Raw genomic sequence first — 13654 nt, forward strand, 5'->3', positions numbered from 1 at the left:
CTGTATAGACAGGATTGAACCCAGGTCTCTAGGCTGTAAGGCAGCACTGTGCCACCTTGCCACTTAGTTGTCTATAATAACTGGGACTTGTAAATGGTACCAATGCTATATCAGTGTACGACTTTTATACCCTTGGCCTGTATCTGAGATGCTTATCTAACATGTATCTAAGTGCTTATGTATAGTGATACGTGCTGAACTGAGTATAAAAATAAATTTGACTGTACTTCAGCAGGGCTGCCAACTCTCACGCATTGAGCGTGAGACTCACTCATTTGACGAAATTCTCACGCTCTCAGGCTGACAGAAGTTCTCACCCTCAACATTTAAAAAAATATATATATAAATGAACAAATAGTCACACTCCACACTCACCAATGAGAATAGTTTTCTGTCGGCGGGTTCCCCATAAAGAACGAGCAATTGGCTTAAGCCCATCGCACACTATTTAAAATGGCAATGAAGACTGTCTCTGTCCACACCCGGAGCCAGGAGCGGACCGGGTGAGTGGGGGCGTCGGTGTCGCCTCTGGAGCCGCGAGGATGAATCTTGGGCTATGGCTCCGCTCCGATGCCCGGACCCTCACTGACCCTCACCTCCCCGGACACCGGCCCACATTCCCGGGAAGGGGGGGAAAGAGGGAAATGCTCCCCGGACATCGCCAAGTCTCCGCTCACTCCGTGGGTGTTGTCGCCGCTTCACTGGCCCACACAACCTAACACACACCCACACTGGCATACACAAGTTTAAAGGGATATGGGCCAAATGCAGATAAATGGGACTAGTTTAGATGGGACATGTTGATCTGCATGGACAAGTTGGGATGAAGGGCCTGTTTCCATGCTGTAAGACTATGACATACTGTAGAAAGGGTGCAATTGCTCTGGAGAGGATCCAGGGGCAATTTATGCAGGGCTGGAATTTTTTTTTTCACTTTGAAGAAAGATTTGATAACTGGGATTGTATTCTCTGCAACAACGGAGGTGAAGAAGACTTAGTTGAGGTAAATAATATTATGAGAATAGGACCTGTTTCGCTTAACAAAGAGTGTAAGAAGGAACTGCAGATACTGGTTTAAACTGAAGATAGACACTAAAAGCTGGAATAACTCAGCAGGACAGGCAGTATCTCTGGAGAGAAAGAATAGGTGATGTTTCGGGTTGAGACCTTCAGACTGAAGAGGTTGAAAACCAGCCATAAAACACAATAACTGGCGATGTGTGTTATCCAACTAAGGGCAGAAATCAGAATCATGTGTACATCTTTATTGATGTGACAGCATAATAAATATATTACAGAAAAAATAATTTAATGGGGTGGCACGGTGGCGCAGCGGTAGAGTTGCTGCCTTGCAGCACCACAGACCCAGATTTGATTCTGACTATGGGTGCTGTCTATACAGTATTTGTACTTTCTCCTTATGACCACATGGTTTTCTCTGGATATTCCGGTTTCTCCCACATCCGAAAGAAGTCCATGTTTGTAGGTTAATTGGCTTCTTAAATTGTCCCTGGTGTGTAGGATACAACTGGTGTATGGTAGGTTGCTGGTCGGTGTAGACTTGGTGGGCCGAAGGGCCAGTTTCCATATATATGTTTTACATATATATCTTCATTTCATTGAACTATATACGGTTGAATATGTGACATTAATGTCATCTTGTTTCTATAGTCAAAAGGTAAGGTTGATTGATTTATTTGTGCAGAACAGTGATGGAAGTCTGACTCCTTGCCTTGTTTCTATGTTTTTGTTTCTCTCTATATATATATGCATAACAGCATGAATTATAATCTGATTTCCATACATGAATATACTAAGGTCATTCATGTGCTGCACCTGTTGATCAGAGCCTGGCTCTACTGTGGAATGTAATTTAGCCTAACCTTATTCATACCTAATCCAATTTGAAGCATAAATGTTGCATTCAAGTGTAAGTTAAAAGACTCGCTACGGTATGCACCAGATTGCACAAGAGCTGAAAAATGCAAAAGCTCCCTACCGTGGGAGGAGGGACACCCCCCCTCTCACACCCTCCCCTCCTCAGTCGCTACGCTCCCTCGCAATTTCTCACTCTCACCCAATGTTGGCAGCCCTGCTTCAGTATATGTGACAAATAAAGTGCCATTGGAATCAATGTTGCAGGTTTGTAGGACTTTGGTTAGACTGCATTTAGAGTATTGTTTGTAGTTCTGGTTGCCTCATTACAGGAAGGATAGGGAGGCTTTGGAAAGCATGCAGTAGAAGTTTATGCTGCATGATTAGAGTGTATTAGTTTCAGGGAGAAGTTGAACAAACTTGTATTGTTTTTTCTGGAATATCGAAGGTTGCAGGGGGATCTGATAGAAGTATATAAAATTGAGAGGCTGAGATAGGATGGATGGTCAGAACCTTTTATCCCCAGAGATGTCAAACACGAGGACAGCTTTAAGGTGAGAGGTGCAAAGTTTAAGGGAGATATGCGGTGGTAAGCTTTTTTTTATTTTTTAAACACAGAGTGGTGGGTGTCCGGAACACGCAGCCAGGGGTGATGGTCAGAGACCGACGTTGGGAACATCGGGAGTTTTGACCGCCGGCTGCGGGAGCTTTAATCGCCCCGATGGATGGTTCTACTGCCCCGACCACAGGAGAATAAAGAGGAAGAAGTTTAGACTTTATTGTTTTCCATCAGTGAGGAATGTGGTGAATCTGCTGTGGTGGATGTTTATGTTAACTTTTATGTAGTTGTGTGTCTTGTTGCTTTTTTTAGTATGACTGTATGGTAATTTGAGTATCGCTGTACCTTAATTTGTACATGTGACAATAAAAGACCTTTGACCTTTGAAGTCTTGGAATTAATAAAAACAATTCAGCCTTTTCCCACTTTGTGTAAATTAAACTTGCACTTAGTAGTTAATAGCAACTAATCAACCAATACACCTGTAGGCATACGTGCCCTCTCTCCTTTCTGAGAGTCACTCCAATTAACTTTTCAACACATGCTGGAAAGGATGCAGGGGTTTTGTGCTGGAAAGGGTGCAGTGAAGATTAACAAGCATGCTGGCAAGACTCGAGAACCTGAGCTCTAGAGAAAGGTTGTGCACTCTGAGTCTCTATTCCCTGGGGCGCACGATGAAGGGGTGATCTTATAGAGGTGTATAAAATTATGAGAGGAATAAATCGGGTAAACGCACTGACTCTCTTGCCAAGTGTAGGGAAATCAAGAACCAGAGGACATAGGTTTAAGGCGAGGGGGGGGGAAATATTTAATAGTAACCCGAGGGGTAACATTTTTTTTGCACAAAGAATGGTTGGTGTATGGAACGAGCTGCCATGGAAGGTAGTTGAGGCAGTTACTAACTCAACGTTTAAGAAACATTTAGACAGGTACATGTATCGGACAGGTTTAGAGGGATATGGGCCAAATGGCCTGTTTCTATGCTGTACTAGTCTATGACATGCCTTTCATTTTTCCTTTTGATCAACTAAGAACCTGCCCTTTGGGTTCCATGATCCATTTAGGGATTGACTGGAGAGCTGCTCATCAAAACTACTCCCGTTATCAAATCCTTCTGAAGCCAACTACCAACAAAACCTTGCCGTTATTTTTAACATCATGCATCCAAAGTACGAATGATTCTCATTGCTTTCAAATCATCACTGCTAAATTAGCAGATTCCCGCCAGAGGCGGAATATTCTAGGTTTCCCTCTTACTGAGGCTTGATCACAAAATAGAGCTGAATCTTGACTATAGTACTGAGTAATTGCTGCATTGTCAGATGCATTATGTTTCTGAGAAACTCCAGTACCGATGGACTTTCGGCACTCCGAGATGGGCATAAAAGATCTTACGGCACTTCAAAGATCAGCAGAGTGCCGAGGACAATACTTCCCCCACAATCAGCATGACCACAAACAGACACTCTGGTCATTATACACTGTGTTTTGTCAGAGAAAATTAACTGTCACAGAATTTAACACTGACTGCAATTCAAGGCAATGTTATCCTTGTGGAAATTTTAGGACACTTAGTTTAGTTTATTATTGTCACGTGTACCAAGGTACAGTGAAAAGCTTTTTTGTGTGTTATCCAGTCAAAGACGGGACTATACATGAATACAATTAGGCCGCCCACAGTGTACTGATAAAGAGTACAACATGTTGTGCAAAAGTTAAAATTGAAGTCAGATTAAAGATAGCTGAAAGGTCTTTAACGAGATATTACAAATGTGTGTGAATGTTACCAAATAAATGTAATTTAAATTATAATTTTTTGTAACAATTTTAAGAAGTTGTTCATTAATATATACTCCATCTTAATTCAATCAGATCCGAATGAAGTTTGCTGAACCTTGATTTTTAATTTTAACGTATTAAGTTGTTATATAAAGGAAACAAGGACTCAAACTCACGCAACAATTGGCTAACGAAAAGAATGAAAATTAACACATACTTGTTACTGAACAATTATGAAGAAAAATCAGCATGCAGAACTATCGCCAAGTGCATTTTAACATTTACTTTCACAAACCTTACTGCTATTTATCTAGGCTATTGGACAAAACAAACACCAACTAAATTCCGAACTGCAGGGTTTTTTTTAAATACGATATTGTTTTTTTAAATGTTCGTTCATTAAGTTACCTATTGAGTACTGTGTTTACACACCTGTAATGTTATTGCAAGTAAGAATTTCATTGTTCAGTTTACATACATATTGACAATTAAACACTTTTTTTTCCAAGCAAGTTGTAATTAATCCATATTCTTACATTTATAGTAAAAAGTTAGAAAGCACCCTTTATAGAAAAATCACAAACGTCACTCAAAGCAGCCGGTTTGATTTTGAAAATCCAAATAAATGTTTCACTTTACCTGCAGTGCATCATCGTACATTTTCCTTGCTTCTGTGTCAGTCTTATCCGACACCAGCCAAGCTTTCAGCAAGTATTCATAGAAACTGTCTCCTAGGCCACCCACCGAGGTATGATCTGCACAAAAATGGGAGGAAAAAAACCTATTTGATATATTTTTAACCAACCTTGTACATTAATTCAACCCAAGTTGTACTGATTTCAAACTGTAATAATCCTACTAAAATTAAGCTTTTGAAAGGGGAAACAAAAACAGAGAGCAAAAAAATACACATTGGAATGACTGCTGCACATAATTGTGTGAAGAGATGAGTAAGAAGGAACTGCAGATGTTGGTTTACACCGAACATAGACACAATATGCTGGAGTGTCTATCTCCAGTGTAAACCAGTATTGCACCATCATTTTGTGTCTATCTTCGAAGAGATGAAATGTTAGCATTGTTATGGAATTCAGCTAGAGAGAAAAATGCTATGAAGTCAAAAGAAAAACAAAATGTTTATACATATTATGTACTATTACAAAAATCACAAGGTACATTGCCCTCCATAATGTTTGGGACAAACACCCATCATTTGTTTATTTGCCTCTGTGCTCCACAATTTGAGATTTGTAATAGAAAAAAAATCACATGTGGTTAAAGTGGACATTGTCAGATTTTAATAAAGGCCATTTTAATACATTTTGGTTTCACCATGTAGAAATTACAGCAGTAATTATACATAGTTCCCCCCATTTCAGGGCACCATAATGTTTGGACCACAGCAATGTCACGTAAATGAAAGTAGTCATGTTTAGTATTTTGTTGTGTCCTTTGCATGCAATGACTGCTTGAAGTCTGCGATTCATGGACATCACTAGTTGCTGGGTGTCTTCTCTGGTGATGCTCTGCCAGGCCTGTATTGCAGCCATCTTTAGCTTATGCTTGTTTTGGGGGCTAGTCACCTTCAGTTTTCTCCTCAGCATATTAAAGGCATGCTCAATTGAATTGAATTGAATTGAATCCTTTATTTGTCATTCAGACCTTTCGGTCTGAACGAAATGTTGTTGCCTGCAGCTATACATGTAATAATAACAACACACAATAAACACAAATTAACATCCACCACAGTGAGTTCACCACGCACCTCCTCACTGTGATGGAGGCAAAAGTCTTAGAGTTACTGTCTCTTCCCTCCTCTTCTCCCTCTGCGCTGAGGCGATACCCCACCGGGCGATGGTAAGTCAGTCCCGCGGTTCAAGCTCCGCGGCCCGGGGGTGGTCGAAGCTGCCGCCCTCCAGTCCAGCGGACGCAGCTGTTGCCACGGGAGCTCCTGAAAACAGGCACCAGCCTGTGACCTGCGAGCTCCCGACGATGTCGTCCACTGGCCCGCGGCCGAGCCCCGGATTCAGGTCGCCGCCGCCAGAACGCCGCCTCAGCCACCAGAGCACCGTCTCCGCCCCGCACCGGGCCGCCCACACGGGAGCGTCTCAGCCCCGCACCGGCCGCCCACACGAGAGCGTCTCAGCCCCGCACCGTGCTGCCCACAGGGAGCGCATTCCAGCCGAGAGCCGGGCTGCCCACACGGGAGCGCATTCCAGCCGAGAGCCGGGCCGCCCACACGGGAGCGCCTTCCAGCCGGGACCCAGGCCGCCCACACGGGAGCGCCTTCCAGCCGGTAGCCGGGCCGCCCACACAGGAGTGTCTCAGCCCCGCGCCGTCCGCCCTCACCGGAGTGCCGAGTCGTGCCGCTGCCCGAACGTCGCCGCAGCTCGAAGACGGCCAGCCTCGCGTTGGTGAGTCCTGGCTGGCTCTACCTCCGGAGCCTCGAGGTCGGTCGCAGGTTGGAGACCGTCAGCACCGCCATTAGGCCTCAGCTCAGGCGGGGGAAGAGTAGGGGGATACGACAAAAAAGTCGCATTCCCTCGAAGGGAGAGACAGAAAGCCCTGTTTCAGCCCCCCCCCCCCCCACACACATAACACCACCTAATAACCAAAAGTTTAACTGAACTAGACAAAAAAAAACACAAAAAAAGTAAAAACAGACAGACTGCAGGCGAGCCGCAGCCGTTTCACAGCGCCGCCACTTGGGTTCAGATCGGGTGATTGACTTGGCTATTCAAGAATTGACCATTTTTTTGCTTTGAAAAGTTCCTTTGTTGCTATAGCAGTATGTTTGGGATCATTGTCTTGCTGTAGAATGAACCGCTAGCCAATGAGTTTTGAGGCATTTGTTTGAACTTGAGCAGATAGGATGTGTCTATACACTTCAGAATTAATTATGCTACTACCATCAGCAGTTGTATCATCAATGAAGCTAAGTGAGGCAGTGCCTTCAGCAGCCATACATTCCTAGGCCATAACACCCCCACCACCGTGTTTCACAGATGACATGGTATGCTTTGGATCTTGGGCAGTTTCTTCTCTCCTCAATACTTTGCTCTTGCCATCACTCTGATACAGTCCATTCAGAAATAATTCAGATCCCTTCACTTTTTCCATATTTTGTTATGTTACAGCCTTATTCTAAAATGGATGAAATTATTTTTTTTATCATCAATTTACATACAATCGTCCGTAATAAAAAAACGAAGTCAGATGTTTAGAAATGTTTGCAAAGTAATTAAAAAGAAATATCACATTTACATAAGTATTCAGACCCTTTACTCAGTACTTTGTTGAGGCACCTTTGGCAGCGATTACAGCCTCAAGTCTTCTTGGGAATGACACTACAAGCTTGGCACACCTGTATTTGGGTAATTTCTCCCATTCTTCTAAGGGGGTAGAGGAACTGAAATAAATTTTCATTAGGCGAGAAATAGTATTGGGTAGGCTAATGGGACTGAAGGATGATAAATCCCCTGGGCCAGATGGTCTGCATCCCAGGGTCCTCAGGGAGGTGGCTCTAGAAATAGTGGACACATTGGTGATCATTTTCCACTGTTCAATAGATTCAGGATCATTCCTGTGGATTGGAGGATAGCTAATGTTATCCCACTTTTCAAGAAAGGAGCGAGAGAGAAAATGGGGAATTACAGACCAGTTAGCCTGACTTCGGTGGAAGGAAAGATGCTGGAGTCAATTATTAAAGAGGTAATAATGGGACATTTGGATAGCAGTAAAAGGATTAGTCCAAGTCAACATGGATTTATGAAAGGGAATTCATGCTTGACTAATCTACTGGAATTTTTTGAAGATGTGACAAATAAAATGGATGAAGGGAAGCCAGTGGATGTAGTGTATCTAGACTTTCAGAAAGCTGTCTGAAAGATTCTCTGGTCTGATAAGGTCCCGCACAGGAGACTGGTGACTAAAATTAGAGCACATGGTATTGGGGGTAGGGTGTTGACATGGATAGAAAATTGGTTGGCAGACAGGGAGCAAAGAGTAGGAGTGAACGGGTCCTTTTCAGAATGGCAGGCAGTGGCGAGTGGAGTGCCGCAAGGCTCGATGTTGGGGCCGCAACTGTTTACCATATATATTAATGATTTGGAAGAGGGAATTAGGAGCAACACTGGCAAGTTTGCGGATGACACAAAGCTGGGTGGCAGTGTGAACTGTGAAGAGGATGATAGGAGGTTGCAGGGTGACCTGGACAGGTTCAGTGAGTGGGCAGATGCGTGGCAGATGCAGTATAATATAGATAAATGTGAGGTTATCCACTTTGGCGGCAAAAACAAGGGGGCAGATTATTATCTCAATGGGGTTAGGTTAGGCAAGGGGGAGGTGCAGTGAGACCTGCGTGTCCTTGTACACCAGTCACTGAAAGTTGGCATGCAGGTACAGCAGGCAGTGAAGAAAGCGAATGGAATGTTGGCCTTCATAACAAGAGGATTTCAGTATAGGAGTAAAGAGGTTCTTCTGCAGTTGTATAGGGCTCTGGTAAGACAACATCTGGAGTATTGTGTGCAGTTTTGGTCTCCTAATTTGAGGAAGGACATCCTTGTGATTGAGGCAGTGCAGCGTAGGTTCACGAGATTGATCCCTGGGATGGCGGGACTGTCATATGAGGAAAGATTGAAAAGATTAGGCTTGTATTTACTTTAGTTTAGAAGGATGAGGGATCTTATAGAAACATATAAAATTATAAAAGGACTGGACAAGCTAGATGCAGAAAAATGTTCCCAATGTTGGGCGAGTCCAGAACCCGGGGCCACAGTCTTAGAATAAAGGGGAGGCCATTTAAGACTGAGGTGAGAAAAAACTTTTTCACCCAGAGAGTTGTGAATGTGTGGAATTCCCTGCCACAGAGGGCAGTGGAGGCCAAATTACTGGATGGATTTAGGAGAGAGTTAGATAGAGCTCCAGAGGCTTGTGGAATCAAGGGATATGGGGAGAAGGCAGGCATGGGTTATTGATTTGGGATGATCAGACATGATCACAATGAATGGCAGTGCTGGCTCGAAGGGCCAAATGGCCTACTGCACCTATTTTCTATGTTTCTTCTCTGCAAATCTTCTCAAGCTCTGTCAGGTTGGACGGGGAGCGTCAATGCACGGCTATTTTCAGGTCCCTCCAGAGATGTTCAATCAGGTTCATGTCCGGGTCTGGCTGGGCCACTCAAGGACATTCGCAGACTTGTGACGAAGCCACTCCTGCATTGTCTTGGCTGTGTGCTTCGGGTTGTTGTCCTGTTGGAAGGTGAACCTCCGCCCCAGTCTGAGGTCCAGAACGCTCTGGAGCAGGTTTTCATCAAGGATCTCTCTGTACTTTGCTCCATTCATCTTTACCTTGATCCTGACTAGTCTCCCAGTTCCTGCTGCTGAAAAACATCCCCACAGCATGATGCTGCTACCAACATGCTTCACCATAGGTATGGTATTGGCCAGGTGATGAGCGGTGCCTGGTTTCCTCCAGACGTGACGCTTGGCATTCAGGCCAGAGTTCAATCTTGGTTTCATCAGACCAGAGAATCTTGTTTCTCATGATCTGAGAGTCCTTTAGGTGCCTTTTGGCAAACTCCGAACGGGCTGTCATGTGCATTTTACTGAGGACTCGCTCCCATCTGGCCACTCTACCAGAAAGGTAAACAAAATTGCTGGAGAAACTCAGCGGGTGCGGTAGCATCAATGGAGCAAAGGAAATAGGCAACCCTTCTTCAGACTGATGCAGGGTGGGGGGAGATGAAGAAAGGAAGAGGAGGAGCCAGAGGGCTGAGGGATAGCTGAGAAGGGGAGGAGACGGCAAGGGCTACCGGAAATTGGAGAAGCCAATGTTCAGGCCACCGGGATGCAGACTGCCCAAGCGGAATATGAGGTGCTGCATCCTCCAGCATCTACAGTTCCTTCTTGTACACTCTACCAGAAAGGCCTGATTGGTGGAGTGCTGCAGATATGGGTGTCCTTTTGGAAGGTTCTCCCATCTCCACACAGGAGCTCTGTCAGAGTGACCATCGGGTTCTTGGTCACCTCCCTGACCAAGGCCCTTCTCCCCGGATTGCTCAGTTTGGCCGGGCGGCCAGATCTATGAAGGGTCCTGGTGGTTCCAAAGTTCTTCCATTTAAGAATGACGGAGGCCACTGTGCTCTTCGGGACCTGTAAGCTGCAGAAATTGTTTTATACCCTTCCCCAGATCTATGTCTTAACATAATACCTTGCAAATATTTCTAAGTACCTGTTTTCGCTTCTTCGTTCTGGGATGTTGTGTGTGGATTGATGATAAAAGAAGAATTGAATCCATTTTAAAATAAGGCTGTAACATAACAAAATATAGAAAAAATGAAGAGGTCTGAATACTTTCTGAATGCACTGTATAAGTTAATCTTCGTCTCAGTTGTCCACAAGACCTTTTTCCAGAACTGTGGTGACTCTTTTAAGCACTTCTTGGCAAACTGTAACCCGGCCATCCTATTTTTGCAGCTTACATGTGGTTTGCATTTTGGTTTACATCTTACTGTGTAGTCTCTGTATTTCTGTTCATGAGGTTTTCTGCGGACAGTGGTCATTGACAAATCTTCGCTCAACTCCTGAAGAGTGTTTCTGATCTGTCGGACAGGTGTTTGGGGATTTTTCTTTATTATTGAGATAATTCTTCTGTCATCAGCTGGGGAGGTCTTCCATGGCCTGCCAGTCCCGTTACAATTAGTAAGCTCACCAGTGCTCTTTCTTCTTAATGATGTTCCAAACAGTTGATTTTGGTAAGCCTAAGGTTTGGCTGATGTCTCTAACAGATTTATTCTTGTTTCTCAGTCTCATAATGGCTTCTTTGACTTTCATTGGCACAACTTTGGTCCTTATGTTGATAAATAGCAATGAAAGTTTCCAAAGGTGATGGAAAGACTGGAGGAAAGACTAGGTGCTGAGAGCTCTCTTCTACCTGCATGAAGGAGGCAATTAAACACACCTGAACAATTATAAACCCCTGTGAAGTCATGTGTCCCAAACACTATGGTGCTCTGAAATGGTCAGGGACCATGTATAAACACTGCTGTAATTTCTACATGGTGAAACCAAAATGTATAAAAATACACTTTAATAAAATCTGACAATGTGCACTTTAACCACATGTGTTTTTGTTCTGTTACAAATCTCAAATTGTGGAGTCAGAAGCAAATAAATAAACGATGGGTCTTTGTCCCAAACATTATGGAGGGCACTGTAACTTTTGGAAATTAAGATAAATGCAGATAGCAAAATAATTTGTATTAATTAACATCACAAATAATTAGAAACAAAGACATGTCTATTATGTTAGAATTATGTTAAAAATTAATCTGCAAAGAGATAGACCATAATACATCACATAAGCGTAAATACTAAAGTGCTGTAATAAAAGAAACATTGATTTTATTATTACGGTTATATAGTAGCTGTGGTGAGAATAAATGATAAGCACAGATTGTGACAAAATCAATTATATTTGCGTTAGTATTCAGCAATCGATTAAAAAACGATCACTGATGTAGGTGAAAGTCATTATTATATTGTAAAGAGTTCAAACTCAGGGCAAGAGATAACAATGGGTTATCACCTTGGCTGGGAAATCAGCTAAACCTCCTACCTCTGAATACAACATTCAGAAATCCCCACTGCAAACAGAATCAACTTGTTCAGATGCCAAGTGCTCAAAAATCTGCATGCCGATCTTTATATTGTTGCAAATGAATAATAATCTCATAAAATAGATACCTGGTGCTAATATGGAAGTAAACTGTGGCACGAGTTAGCTTTACAAGGAAATGTCATTTATGATAATTATTAAAACGGTATATTTAAATTAGATATTTCAATACGTCAAGAGGAATAAAAAGGAAAAGCTGCTGGATATTTATTTTAACCCTGCTTTGGGTATTTGGACATAGTTATTCTATCTGGGAAACAACCCAGAAGAGATAGTCCCCACAGATTTTTCAAAGGCTTTGTTGAAACAGATAGAACATTACCATTTTGGGGTAATTCCACTGAGAGGCAACTCTGAACAAATGGAGGATTATTTGCACAGAGCTCCATTGGAAGCCACAGAAGATAAAAAGAAATACTGCACCTTGATTCAGCCTCTTTGGTTATGTTAATTCTGTTTAATCAGAGTTTACATTTACACGCACACAAATTTTCTGATATGAAGTCATCAGAGTATAACTGTTTAGAAAAAGTACAACAGATCTTTCACTTACACTGACAGCAACATTCTTTTAAGAGGAAAGGAAACTGCAGCTTAATAGGTTTGCTAAATCTATGGAAAGCTTGAACTAGAAGCATGTAGAGGATGTGACTAGTCCAATGGAACATTTAAGGCCGACTGTAGAAACTTACATAATGTAGGTCCAAAGGGATTTTCTGTGTAGAATAGATTGATAAAGTAAAGAAAATGAGAAATGAAACAATTTTCATTAGCATGCTACCAACTATTTATATTCTAACAACGGTTTATATTCTCTCGACCATCCATTTTCCCCTCGGCCAGCAGATCATTTATTTAGATACTTAACTGTAATTTGGGAAAGTCATTTAATTAAGAAACACAAATAACTATTATTTTGGTTAACAGCAATGACTGCCTCGCCAACTGTCTGTCTCGTCCCTTCCTTCTTCGTTGCTTTTTTATTATGTGTTAAATGCATGTTTTAGTGTTCTTTAGCTTGTTTTTCGTGTGTGTGTGTGTGGGGGGGGGGGGAGTTGGGGGAAGCTTTTGCTAATCTCTTACCTCGACGGAGATGCAAACTATTTCCGTATCGTATCTCCGTCCGTACTGTGGCCCAACATCGAGGAGCTGGCGGCCTCTGCTGGAGACCAATTTCGGGAATTCCAACCTCGTGAGCCTGCGGACTTCCCATCGTGAAGCCGCGATCCCTGTCGGGGTTCGACTTTGGAGCTACAACCGTGGGAGCCTGCGGACTTTAACATCGTGGAGCTCCCAGTCCTTGGTTAGAGACCGACTTCAGGAACTCCAAGCCACAGGAGCTTCGATCGCCCCGATGCGGGGGCTTCGATTGCCCGACAGCGGATGGTTTGACTGCCCCCACCGCGGGAGAATAAAGAGTAAGCAGATTACACCTTATTGCCTTCCATCACAGTGAGGAATGTGGGGAATCCGCTGTGGTGGATGTTTATGGTAACTTTTATGTAGTTGTGTGTCTTGTTGCTTTTTTTAGTATGGCTGTATGGCAATTCGAGTTTCACTGTACCTTAATTGGTACACGTAACAATAAACGAGAAGGGAATGGAGGGTTATGGTATGAGTGCAGGCAGGTGGGACTAAGGGAAAATAATTGTTCGGCACGGACTTGTAGGGCCGAGATGGCTTGTTTCCGTGCTGTAATTGTTATATGGTTATATGGTTATATGGTTAAACTGACCTTTGAACATTATAGCCGAAAGAAAGGTG

General features: G+C 43.1%; 1 protein-coding gene across 1 annotated transcript in view; it reads right to left on the reverse strand.

Annotated features, from left to right (window-relative positions):
- The window catches only part of man1a2 (mannosidase alpha class 1A member 2), a 128164-nt gene that overhangs the window by 19594 nt on the left and 94916 nt on the right, over positions 1–13654 (reverse strand). Inside the window, exon 8 of the mRNA XM_033033473.1 lies at positions 4853–4968. Coding sequence (XP_032889364.1) covers positions 4853–4968 — 116 coding nt within the window. The remainder of the gene's footprint in view (positions 1–4852; positions 4969–13654) is intronic.

The sequence above is a fragment of the Amblyraja radiata genome, chromosome 14, assembly GCF_010909765.2.
Source record: "Amblyraja radiata isolate CabotCenter1 chromosome 14, sAmbRad1.1.pri, whole genome shotgun sequence".
Lineage (NCBI taxonomy): Eukaryota > Metazoa > Chordata > Chondrichthyes > Rajiformes > Rajidae > Amblyraja > Amblyraja radiata.